Consider the following 12,981-nt stretch of genomic DNA (forward strand, 5'->3'; position numbering starts at 1 on the left):
CTATTCTGGAGGCTTTCGAAAGACGTCAGTGAGTAGACATGCGTCTTGCTTAAATCTCCTATTAGCTCAACATTCTTCCAACCACAAGTAGGTTTCAAGCAGAGCACAGATCAAATTCATATATGCACACAACTGGACTTGTCTTGCTCCATTCAGTGGTGCACCTGCAGCAAAAACACGCTTTCTTCACAATAATTGCCTCGCTGACCTGTATGTTTCATGTCAGTCCATGACAAAGATACATCCAGCTGCTGTGGTTCAGCCATGCCTGCATGCTTTCATTTGTTTGGTCCACAGTATTGCAGAGCTGCTGTATTCATATCACCACCCAGTTGTCTGGATTACTTGCACAGTGGCAGTGTTGTGCATTTGTTGGTTTGCTAAGTATAGTGCTTATTGGTGTTGTTTACTTGCTATATTTCTGTTGGGGGTGATGCTACACCAGTATCACTTATTTGGAACAGGTGATGGCACTGTGGGGCAATTACAGGGGTGAGACTATTGCTGTGATCATGGGTGCATTGAGCGAGGACCCACAGACATGAGATTCTAAGGCAGGGAAGGGGTCTATGCTCAATGCTCCCAATGGTGAGCATGCTTTGGGATATCCCTTTTCATAAGCTTCTCCGTTAGACTGCGAGATTCTTGTGACATTCTTCAGTGTTTGTAAGATGCCTTGTTGTTTGGCTGTACACGGAGCCTACTGTGCAACATCCTTGTGTAAATTTGATAGGTGCTGTTCAGATGGCTCAATAAACTGAGCAAAGTGCAGTGAACGTGTTGTTTCTGGATGCCACCGATGTGACGCATGCAGTTGCAGAAAGCACACCTAGTGTGGTCAGTGTCAGTTTTAATATATATTTCCCTAAGAATGCACCAAGCGTACTTTGCCATCCATCTGCTCGAAGTATGAGGTGTTGCCCAAAACCTTGAGGAATTTCGCTTGCATTTCTTCTTCTACAAGTTGTCCACCTTGGCTGCGGTACTCGGCAAACACCTGCATAAGTAAGGGCAATCAGTTTTACATGCTCAGAAGCAGAGATTATTAGGCTGTCTGATGAGATCAGAAGCAGAAGCTGTTTGAGATTTTTTTTTAAATCTATCTAGTCTAATGGCATCATCTGAATGCTGGTGGCTTCCCAATTCCAAAACGCTATCTTATTCTCCCAGATTCATTTCAGTAAATGAAAAAAAAGTCATCTTTTGTTCACTACCAAAACCGAAGCTTCGTTCTTCCTAGTTTTTCCCACCATCCAAACGTGGAGTCACCGGCAGGAAGCAAAGCATGCGGCCAGCAATCAGGTACGCTTGCACCTGCCTTGTGGCATCTAACAGCGAGACAACGGGGGCGTTAATGCTATCTGAGGTTAATAATAATCCTTATTTGCACAAAGTCCACCTTGACTTCAAGCTGAACTATGAGAAAAACACAAAAGCAATTGCGATTTAAAAAAAAACGTTTTTGCAACTCGGCTTACTCGAGCTGCGGCTCGCTAGTTCCGCGAAATCGCTGGAGTAAATCCGTTCTCCTTGCATCACAAGCAAGCGATTACACTGGTAAAGAAAGGTAAAAGAGACTCACAATACATCTTTTGGCAAATTACACAAGCACCACGGACAATGTGTACACAGGTGCTGTGCATGCTCGTCTTACCTGAATACATGCGCCGTTTGTTTTAGATTTGCTTTAGAAAAGTTACCATGCCAGACTCTCGCACATATAACTACACTTGTAGCATGCATATGCTCCTTGGTGCTTGGGTAATTTAGCAAAACGCCCATAGGCCATTTGAGAGAAGCGCTTCTGGTCAGTGCCATTTTCAGCATCTGTGCATGCGGCATGCACTTTGCTCGCCTTTCAAAGCGACAACCATATGAGCCTGCTGGGCTGTGACTTAACACATGTGGACTTTGATTCCCATAAACATTGAACTGGTGTATAGAAGGAAATTAACCACATTCATCTGTGCCAGGTACAGTACAGGACTGCACCATAAAATTGAAAATCCAAAACAAGGCAACAAAAAGTTCTCCAAAAGAAAACTCATATCCATGTATTGTTTCTTTTGCTCACTGTCAGAGTAGAATGGAATGTGATCAAACACTCATTCACGAGTGCACATGGGGGAAGGAAGTAATTCTGCAGGCCAAAACACAGTTTACAAACAAGCCCTCATGATGTGTGGGCAAATGCACAACTTCCACGCTATGTGTGGGCACTGCGCATAAGCAGGAACCAGATTTGAGTGAAGTACAGCGGCTGCGCATGCGCCCTGCCAATAGTAGCGCCACCGCGGCGACGTGACATCAGCACCCGCGTGTTGGTGTATATTAGATCTTAAGAAATTAATTCTTGGTTTCGCATAGCCTCTATAGTGATAAATTTACACACGTCTCTCAAACAACTTTTTCTATTCAAAGAATTTTGAACTCTACGTAACATTTCTTTGCAATAGAAAAAAAAAAATGCTTTCACCACCTGTTCTGCAACAAAAAATTGCATGCTAACAATTTGACAAACATACCAGGCAACAACTCTACAGTATATATCAGAGCTCAACACCTGCTCTCTAAAACCCTAATACTACCAGACACGAAGAGCAGTGTGTTAAAAGCAGTGTTGGACAAGATACTCGACAAAGATATAAGGATAAGTTTCTAATTAAAAGCCTAATATGGTAATTAGGTTAATACTCAAGTTACTTTCAATGCAAAACACCTTGAGTAGAGTTTGAGCACTTAGAAACTGTAATTCAATTACATTCAAGGACGTTTCCACAGTATGTAATTGGTATGAACTTCACTGACATGGGAATGCTTTACTTGCGAGCAACGGAAGCAGACGGAATAAAATCACAGTGCTATTTTATGCAGTCCCAGCAGACGGGGCAGCATCACTAGTGCATGTTACAACATAATATTTTTAAGACAAATGAACAAAAAGAGGTCACATTGCTGAAAACCACACCTTATAGTAATTTTATAATGCAAATCTCGGAGCATTGTTTTACTAAGCGCTGTAGATGCTATATATGGAGCTCACATTAAACAAACTTTGGATGCACCAAGGAATGAGTGTGCCCTCCTCAAGTACGTTACCCCAGCACTGCATTTAGAGATGACTAAACTCCAAAAAGAAGTGCACAAGGCGACAGACGGAGAGGCACTGCTGCCTTTCTGGCTTGTTTATAACTATGACAAAAGTTTTTCGAGCCAAGAAAGAAATGATAATGCACGAGAGAAACAGAAAACATGCCGATAAGTTTACACTGCTACCCAGTAGATGGAGCCAGTGTGTCCTCTCGTCCAGAGCCCTGTATTGGGAGAGTGTGGTCATACATTGGTTTGAATAGGCAAGCATCTCGGGGCCAACCACAGGCAACGATATAGGCCCGTAGCGGTGATCATGAGCTCTAAAAACGCGACTCGACTAATTTTAGCCATTTATTGTCGCTCGAGTAAAAAGGTATAACTCTTGGTGACTGAAAACTTGGCGCATGTGAGGTTTTCGTCACGCCCATATCCAAGGGTAGAATAAACGAACGTACGCTCCAAACCAGGGCACAGCGTCTTAGCTGAGACGAGGAAAGAGAGCACTGCCAAAGCCAGCGCACGAGCCGAGCGGGACTCCGTGTCTCAAGACACCCGCGCGCCCCACCCCTTTGCCAGTTTTCTTTCAGCCAGTCTCAGCTGAGACGCTGTTTTAGCAAGCCGGCCCAGAGCAAGCTGTCACCGAGAAGACGAGATTGAATACTATTGCACACTTTAAATGTTGTTTCCAATATTGTGACGTCGCGGTGTGCTGATTGGTCGACGCTGTGTCGCACCTTTAGTTTACGCTTTAACCGCAAGGGAAGTATTTGGCGCTGGCCTTTGCCCCACCCATTGGCCAAACTCTCCTAATATAAGGCTCTGCTCTCGTCGTAAGAGATATTAAGAGGTTCCAAGGCACAAGGTTCTGAGAGGTCGCAAGTGCGTGAACGGGCCTTAAGGCTCCAGGACGGCCGAATGTAGACTTTTTATAAAAAAACAAGCGACCCCCTTAAAGAAGAAGAAACACAATGATATCTCGTGCGGCCGAGGTACGGTGTATGCGAACGTGCGGAACTCGTAAGCCTGTGTGGCGACAGCAAACGGAACCCAAGCCTGTGTGGCCACCCCAACCATACTGATTAAACATTCCTTTTACCACTGTGAGTATACACCCTTTCGATCTTCCGACAAGGATTAAGTACAAAGGTAACATAAAGTGCAGGTACCTATTTGGAAGTGCAATATCATAATTATATATTTGTATACTTTATCTAACTTCTAAAGGGCTTCTAAAAAGAAGGCATCATAGAAAGGAATAGTGTGCTTAAATCTGCACACAAAAAACCGTTTTCATGTAGTTGCTTCTGCCTCTGAACGTAAAACTATAGAGGCTACATTAAAACTGATGGTTGTTTTACAAAGAGAAGACAAAAGTTTACAAGTAGATAAAGTTTCATTAGTTTAGAGCAAACATTAAAAAGAAAAAAGTGTCAAAGTACAGGCTAGCTGGTGGAAGTCAACCATTTCGTCGTTTACCCTGAGACTGGGGTTTTTTTTGAAGAGCAGAAGTAACAGAAAAAACAGACAGGTCTCAAACTCAGCTACACGTTTATTTCAACAACTTCCTCTTATATAGTTCATTCTCGTCGTCAACAACCAATCACATACGACTTGTCCTTTGCACCGTTACTTTACATGTTCCACTCTATCACAAAAGAAGCGGACACTCCCAACGTTTCCAAGTGAAAAGGTTCTAGCAGAAGATATGCCTCACAAAGCTTCAAGCACCTCTTTTGTGTCCTCACAATAAACAGGACAACAGCCCATAACAACATCCCACTCAAAACTGGTCACCTCCAAAATTGTAGAAAACAGACAATACACACCAGTACACACCACAGACAATACACACCAAAGAAGCCTTTCAGGATGACTAACTAAAAAAAAAAAAATTACTTAAAATTGTAAAAATTGCTTGCAGCGGTTCCCTATTTGCATGGAAGGTTGACTAATGCAATTTCCCAACGATCTAATCCTAATTGTTTCTCTTACCACCCTTTTAACATCGTTGCTTTCCTTAACAACTACAACCGTTCCGGACCAATCCGTTGTGCAGTTTCTACACTCCTCCACATGCTTAGCCAACTCCGAATTTGCTGCATTATTTTTAACATTCCTTTTGTGTTCTGTTAAACGATCGTTCAAACACCGAGGTTTGGCCTACATACTTAAAACCACACGCCAAAGGAACCTCATACACCACGCCTACGCTACACGCCACCGACTTTTCCCTATGTTAGAAAGAGTTAGAAAGGAGTTCGTTAAAACTGTTGCAGACAGATAAAACAGGAAGGTTTGCAGTTTTGCCTGTACAGGCCTTTCAGAAGAAGTCGGAGGAAGCGTTGGCATCATTGTTTAATGAATGGAAGGGCAATATCGGGAAGCTGAGGAAGAGCATTTGCAAGGTTTTTCAGGAGGAAAGCATGGAAGAGGTAGCGAAAAGCGTTTTGAAACCGTTGCGTTCAACGCTCAACCTTAAATTCTTTTTGAAGGATCATAAGATTGAAATGCCCCTACGTATCGTTGTTAACGAGAATGGGACGTGGCAGAAGGTGGTCTCATGCTTCTTACAGCGGGGTTTGGAGTTAGCTAATTTGGAGAAGTCAATTGCCTTAAAGAACTCTAGTGAGTTGATTGAAGTAATGGAAAAGTTTCACGGAAGGAAGTGCGCGGTATTCTCCATGGACATCAAGGACCTATATTACTCTTTAGAGAAAAGCAGACTAATGAATAGTGTGAGGATTGCCTTGGAAGGGAACCTTATTAAGTTTCAATCAGGAACAGGAATAGCGGTGGATAGTTTTCTTACGGTGCTAGACCTTTATTTAAAGTCAACGGTATTGGAATACGAAGGTCGCAATTTTGTGCAAAAAGAGGGAGTCTGTATAGGTTCGTCTGTAGCGCCTTTGTTAGCGGAAATTTACTTAAACACGGTGGACCAGCAAGTGTATGACAAGGTAGAAGAGTTGTCTCCAAAGTGTTTTGTGAAAAGATTTGTGGATGATATTTTAGTTTGCTCTGTTCAGGAAGGATTGGACCAAGTTTTAGAACAAGTAGTAAGGTCAGCGGCGCCAGGGTTGAGATTCACGTTAGAGAGGCCAAGGGGCGAGGTCCTGCAATTTCTCGACCTGCGTTTACATTTGGAACGAGGTCTTTGTAAAGAGTATGGGAAGGAAAACCCAAAACCGGTTCTGTCAAAGAGTAGCTGTCACTCGAAAAATGTAAAAGCCGGGTAGTCAGATCTTTGATTAGTAATGCTTTGGTGAGATCATGCATGCATTTCGGACCGGAGGCACTAAAAAATCAGTGGGAAAGACTGGTAATGGCAGGATATGGGGAAGAGTACATCAAAAGGCAGATTGCCCTACAGTGCAGAGAGAAAAAAGGGAAGACGCAAGAAATCAGGAATAGGTACGCTGTGGTTCCGTATTTTCACGAGGTGTCCTACAATCTTGGAGCATGTGCAAAAAAATATGGCGCAGATGTCGTATTCAGCACGGATTTTAGGTTAGATAGATTGACACCTTTTGAAACGGTTCAGAGGGGCTGTCAGAAGGCGCATAGGGAAAAGTCGGTGGCGTGTAGCGTAGGCGTGGTGTATGAGGTTCCTTTGGCGTGTGGTTTTAAGTATGTAGGCCAAACCTCTCGGTGTTTGAACGATCGTTTAACAGAACACAAAAGGAATGTTAAAAATAATGCAGCAAATTCGGAGTTGGCTAAGCATCTGGAGGAGTGTAGAAACTGCACAACGGATTGGTCCGGAACGGATGTAGTTGTTAAGGAAAGCAACGATGTTAAAAGGGTGGTAAGAGAAACAATTAGGATTAGATCGTTGGGAAATTGCATTAGTCAACCTTCCATGCAAACAGGGAACCGCTGCAAGCAATTTTTACAGTTTTAAGTGTTTTTTTTTTTTTGTTTTAGTCATCCTGAAAGGCTTCTTTGGTGTGTATTGTCTGTGGTGTGTACTGGAGTGTATTGTCTGTTTTCTACAATTTTGGAGGTGACCAGTTTCGAGTGGGATGATGTTGTGGGCTGTTGTCCTGTTTATTGTGAGGACACAAAAGAGTTGCTTGAAGCTTTGTGAGGCATATCTTCTGCTAGAACCTTTTCACTTGGAAACGTTGGGAGTGTCCGCTTCTTTTGTGATAGAGTGGAACCTGTAAAGTCACGGTGCAAAGGACAAGTCGTATGTGATTGGTTGTTGACGACGAGAATGAACTATATAAGAGGAAGTTGTTGAAATAAACGTGTAGCTGAGTTTGAGACCTGTCTGTTTTTTCTGTTACTTCTGCTCTTCAAAAAACCCCCCAGTCTCAGGGTAAACGACGAAATGATTAAAAAGAAAGCGTCTCCGACCCACATCTTCCCAGGAAACTGACAGGGTACTTATATTTGCCAAGGTTTAAAATTAGTAAAGTGGTTAGTTGGGCGAGTTGGTAATGATTGAACATGGTTAAAATTGCGCACAATTTTAACCATGTTTAAAATTAGCTTTCTCTCTGCCCAAAAATCGCCGGTCAAGACGTGACCAGCTTGAGGCACTCTCAGTCCCTTTTCCAGGGCACTTGCCATTTGAACTAGAGTACCAAATACAGCCATGTCTCTTTTGCTATGCAATTTTTCCCATGCAACCTATCTTTTGCCATGCAATTTTGCCCCGTTAATATAAAAACCCTCTGTCCGGAATATGGACAGCTTTTTGGGAAGCACGAATTGGCTAAATGTGGGCATTTTTGTTTTATTATTATGGACACCAGTACCGCAGTATAAAACAAAAAGTACAAAAACTTCCCTTCCACACCGCTCGCCCACCCTCGGTGAACCTGCTAAAGTGTTTATAAAACAATTATCTGAAGCCATTGTGAACAAGACGTGACTTGCACCAAATTTTGACTAGGGCTAGAATGTGCCCTATTTTCCCCAATTTTATTAGCGCTTCTTTTTGGATGGAGGTCGTGGTGGTACAGAGCTGGCTGAAGTCTGCAATTGCCACTTTGAAGCTGTTCCAACTGCGGGATACTCAACTCTCAGCACTCGTCTGTACGGTATTCTGAGCACAGGCAAAAATGTTTCTTGTGACACTGGTTCTCTCGGCGCACAGCTCACACTACAACACCTTGATGCGACTCGCCCCCACTTCTGCCGGGGAGCGCATAATTTTTCCATGAAAACATGGGTAAAAAAGATATTTCTGGCACTGTTAGTGCCATCTATCGCCGAGCACAGATCTCTACCTATTGCAGAGGTGCTTTCAACCTTGACGACACTTTCAGAGGAACTTTCAACCTGAGCGACAAGAGAGCAAAGCGACCCAGAAAGCCGCAAAGCGGCTTACCGGGTTGCTTGTCTTCCCCTTTGCCCTCTGGTGACACAAATAGGGAAAAGCAGGAACCTCTCATTGCTGCCAGTAGAAAGTTGTCTCCTCCTAAAACTTGTGCGGCCAGCATAATTTGAAAATTCATAACGTCACGAAAAAGTTGATTAAAAAAAATATTTTGGCTAGCAGTTGAGATAGGTTAATGATGCAGACTGCCATTATCCAGTCAAATCGAAGACTATAAAAAAGACTGGCAGAGTTGCCTTTTAAAACAACATACCTTCTTCCTCAGCTTCTTCAGGGAGAGCTGCTGATCCTCTGCGTCTCGCAACACTGTCTTCAAGGTCTTCTTCCACTTGAACCGCTTCTTGTCAGAGTCTGCAGCTGTGATCCACAACAGGTCCAGAGACACATGATCAAAACACTCTACGACCTTTTAATCTTTTTTTGTGGAAACACCTCTCTTTCGTAAATTATTCTCCAGCACCCCAATACCTACAATACAAACAACCTATACTTTGCAAATGGTTCCAATACTAGAGGCATATTTTCACTATGCCTGCTTATGAGGTTTGGAACAGCCCATCTGGTGCCTGCTTTTGAACCCTTCTGTTTGCTCATAAAAAGAAAATGTTAGAAATTAAGAAAAGTTTGTTTGCCTTTTGCACATAGATTTTTGCTGTCGAATCTGTGGCTCATTAGGACCTATATCCTTGCGTTTTATTTAGAATCCTTGTTTCCAATGATAGATGACGAATTTACAGTCACAATCCCCTTATTGTGGACTCGGCAATTGTACCGGGGAGGAGAAGTTCAGTGCCTCAATGGTTCGCACTAGAGGTGTGCGAATACCAAAATCTTTCAAAGCAAATCGAATAGTAAAGGTTACGAATCAAATATTTTGGAATATGATTAGTTTCGAATATGAATATTTTCTAATACAAATTTTTCAGTTTGATGGGATTTATGAAAACGTTAACTTTATTGCAATAAGAAAAATGTCACACATGTGACTCATAAAAAACATAAAATAAAATATCAGTCAGTAAAATACCATTCAAAGAGTGAAGTTAAAGGACGTAAACAAAAGTACTCAAGCGGAGGCGGGTCGGCAAGCCACAACACAGTCAGAGATCGCGTCGCGGATGAATGCAACCCCGTGAACGTAAACGAAAGTACACAAGTGGTGGCAGGTCGGCCTGCCCCAATACAAAATCGAAAATCGCATCCCGCAGCTGCACCGACCTTGTGCAATCTCTTTTAAGCGGGTGAACGTAACCATTTGAACATAAACGTAACTACACAATAGAGGCGGGTCGAGTCGGGTCAGCAGGCGACAGCTGAGTCGGAGATTGACCTTGCGCAATCTCTTTCGGTGCACAATAGTTCTGCCGAAAGAGGGTGCCACAAGAAAGCTATAAATTAAGAATACAGCTTTTTTCAACTGTGGGAGCAAATCTGCCACTTTTACCAGTTAAAACGGGTAGAAATAAATTAAAGGAATACTGCAAAACTGATGGTCCAGAAAATCAAGCGGCAAAATAACACGAGCGGCTAGATCTATCACGGCAACGACGGTAACAGCGTAACCACTGTAACAAACATCACCAATAGCTGAGGTTAGCCGTAAATCCATATCAGATTCCACAGCACCTTGAATACTGTAGCGATCTTCTTCACAACGATGCACGTGTTGTTGCAAATCATAGTACTTCATCAAATCTTTTGCAGCAATGGCTCCGATCGTGTTTGCACCACGACCACTTCACCAACTCCGCAATCCAGACATCACGGCAAGCGAAGGGCAGATAGTGCTACTGTGTGCAAATAACTTTCTAGTGATTCATACAAAAAAAAAAAAGCACTTGGGTTGTTTTTTTTTACATTTGCAAAGCTCAAAATTACACTGCGCAGTCCAAAAACAAACTGGGAACGCAACTGCGGGTCGAGACTAATTAGCAAGTTCTGCATTATTCGTAGCTTTCAAATATTCAAAGAACTCTAATATTTTAAGCAGTAAAAGTATGAAGCAAAGCAAATCGAATAGCAAGCACTATTTGTGAGGTATTCTAAGTTTTGAATATTCCACACCCCTAGTTCTTAATTAATTACATTGCTTGTTTCAAAGCGGGCAGGAAACAAGATTATTTAAAAAGCAGGAAATAATTACACTAGCGTTATTTGCTTTTCCTAGGTTAATTCAGATTACTGTACCTCAGAACAATTTTCATTGCGTTTCAATTACCCTTGCACTTTGTGATAAAAATTTGTTGCCATACCAAGAAAATAAGCATGTCTTGAACACAGTTCATATACTGTGTGAAGTAGTTATTACAAGATATGGCGGTCAGAAAAAAAATTATGCATTTTGCATCTGAAATGTGCATGTTTTGATAAGATAACAAGTAATTATCTTAAATGTAAATACGAGCATCTTAACTTCCAACCTAAAGGGGGAAATTAGTGGTGCTCTGCAAGAAGCCAAACATTTCTGCTGCAGTCCTTGTAGTGAAAATGAGTATAGTATCAAAGAAATGCAGGCAGTTGTACACCTAGAGCGAGAGGACCTTATGCATCCGGTTAGAGACATCTGTATGCGATAGCAGAATGGCCCACAGCGGCACGACTCAAACAGCATTATAAAAAAATATAGGCTTTGGTTTCAGCGCCGTGGTACTTCAGCCACAATGACTGCCCATTCGACTGCGAATTTCCCAGCTGAGCAAGTAACTCACAAGCTTATATTTGTTACATAATGCCAGGCACGATAAGAGTTTTCTTAATTTGTACTTTCTCAGAATGCAAAGGTCAAAGTTGACTCTTAAAAGGGCACTGAAGTCGATTCTGAGATCGTCTTTTTGCGGCGACAACTCAGTCTAGATGCTCTAAGCATCCCAACAAGCCCGGAATTACAATCGTGCGTAGCTTATTTCCTTGTTAAAAACATGTTCAAAGATAACGACATGCCCCTTTCGGGAAGAATTTTCTTTCCAGTGATATTGTCGATGAAAGGCGCTTATCGGCGAGTTGCAAGCGATGGCTTCGCCTCGGAGAAGAAGAAGAGTCTCATCCGAATGTGCATCATCAGACTCTTCAAAACGAGTTATGATAAAATCATTCGGAATCGAGCTGCAAGCGATGACTTCGCCTCGGAGAAAAAGAAGAGTCTCATCCGAATGTGTACCATCAGACTTTTCAAAACGAGTTATGATAAAATCGTTTGGAATATGCGCGTATTGTAGGGCTTTCATTGGTCCACACAATGTGGTCCACCAGAAAAAAAAGTCCACATGTTCTTCTACTGCCCCGAGATGAATAGGCAGTTTTATACATCTGAGCACCTCTGTGCAAAATCTCACGGCGTAATTCAAACACAAAATATAAAAAATGAAATAATTTCGGTAGGAGAAACGCACCAAGAGACATCCCGAAAGAGAAAACTGACGTCAAAACTCCCGCACTTCGCATTCCACCATTGCGCGGTAGATCGCCACCATCTTGGACTCGTTGGAAAGCTATTTTCTTTGTCTATGTTTCGGCACCATTTAAAATGGCACTGGCCTAGGGAAGCAGAGATATCGCAGTTTTTCCCGGGGAAGATACCGCACTCCTGATTGGTTACCGAGCACGGGTCACGGAGAGGACTGCTGCTATTGGTCGGAGCGAGAGCCTACTCTCCAAAACTTTGTGGCCTTATCTCCCTCCTTCGCCCCAACAAATGGCGAAGGGGGCGTCTGCTACCACGGCCGTATTGTTACGTGCTGACTTCTGTCAATAAGGGAGGTGGAGCTTTTTAGGGGCTAGCCATGTCCGTATGTCCGTTCGATGTCCGGTGTCGGGTGCTTGTGCTCACGAGCACGTGAGCGCGTGCTCTTGTGCTCGTGTAGGGAAAAAAAAGTAACCGCATGTCCACGTGGTGAATGATGTCAATTGAGGTGAAGCTCTGGTGGTGCTTGTCTGCATAGACGGTGAGCCCCAGCATGCCGAGCCTTTCGTTCGTTTTCATCCATGTCAGAAAGAGAATGTGCGGTATGGAACGTGGTTATATATGCATTTGAGCATTTGACCGGAGCGTGACATAGGTGAAAACGAATGAAAAGCTCGGCATGCTGCGGTTCAGCGTCTACGCAGACAAGCACCACCAGAGCTTTGCCCCAATCAACATCATTCACCACGTGGAGATGCGATTTTTTTTTTTTGCGTTCACCTGCTTGGCTTAGCTTCACATCTTTCCGGAGCCATCGTAATTGTTTGCGATGCCTAGCGACCCTTGTTTCAAGGGGTCTACGCAGGGTGTGCACAAAAAGCGGAAACGACGTGCATGGAACAAGAACTTGCTTGCATCGCGAGTCACTTTGCCCGCGGCGGACTCCCATGAAGTTTTGCTACCAGCGGCTGCGTCGTTTTCGCCAGCTCCTGAGCCGGACACTGAAGTGGACAGCACCATCGGTGGTAGTATGCCACCGATGGTGCTGCCGTGCATTCTGCATTTTCGCCGGACGAAAATGCAGAATGCACGGCGCGGGCGAACAAGTGAAAGCAAGACATGGCAGAAAAGTCCATGACAG

The 12,981-nt window shown here is 43.3% G+C and overlaps 1 protein-coding gene across 3 annotated transcripts in view; it reads right to left on the reverse strand.

Moving 5' to 3' along the window:
- Positions 1–833: 833 nt before the first annotated feature.
- Positions 834–12,981, reverse strand: part of LOC120835927 (cell growth-regulating nucleolar protein) — a 35,366-nt gene continuing 23,218 nt past the window's right edge. For 2 of the 3 annotated variants that reach the window (XM_040219427.3, XM_040219428.3), the window contains exons 6-7: positions 8,694–8,797; positions 840–997 (exon numbers count right to left, since the gene is read on the reverse strand). In XM_040219427.3, the coding sequence (XP_040075361.1) occupies positions 866–997; positions 8,694–8,797 (236 nt within the window). In that variant the 3' untranslated portion in view covers positions 840–865. Of the gene's footprint in view, positions 998–8,693; positions 8,798–12,981 lie in introns of all 3 variants that reach the window. The other variant, XM_040219426.3, reaches the window with a different exon arrangement.

This window comes from Ixodes scapularis, unplaced genomic scaffold (genome assembly GCF_016920785.2).
Source record: "Ixodes scapularis isolate PalLabHiFi unplaced genomic scaffold, ASM1692078v2 ptg002961l_1__unscaffolded, whole genome shotgun sequence".
NCBI lineage: Eukaryota > Metazoa > Arthropoda > Arachnida > Ixodida > Ixodidae > Ixodes > Ixodes scapularis.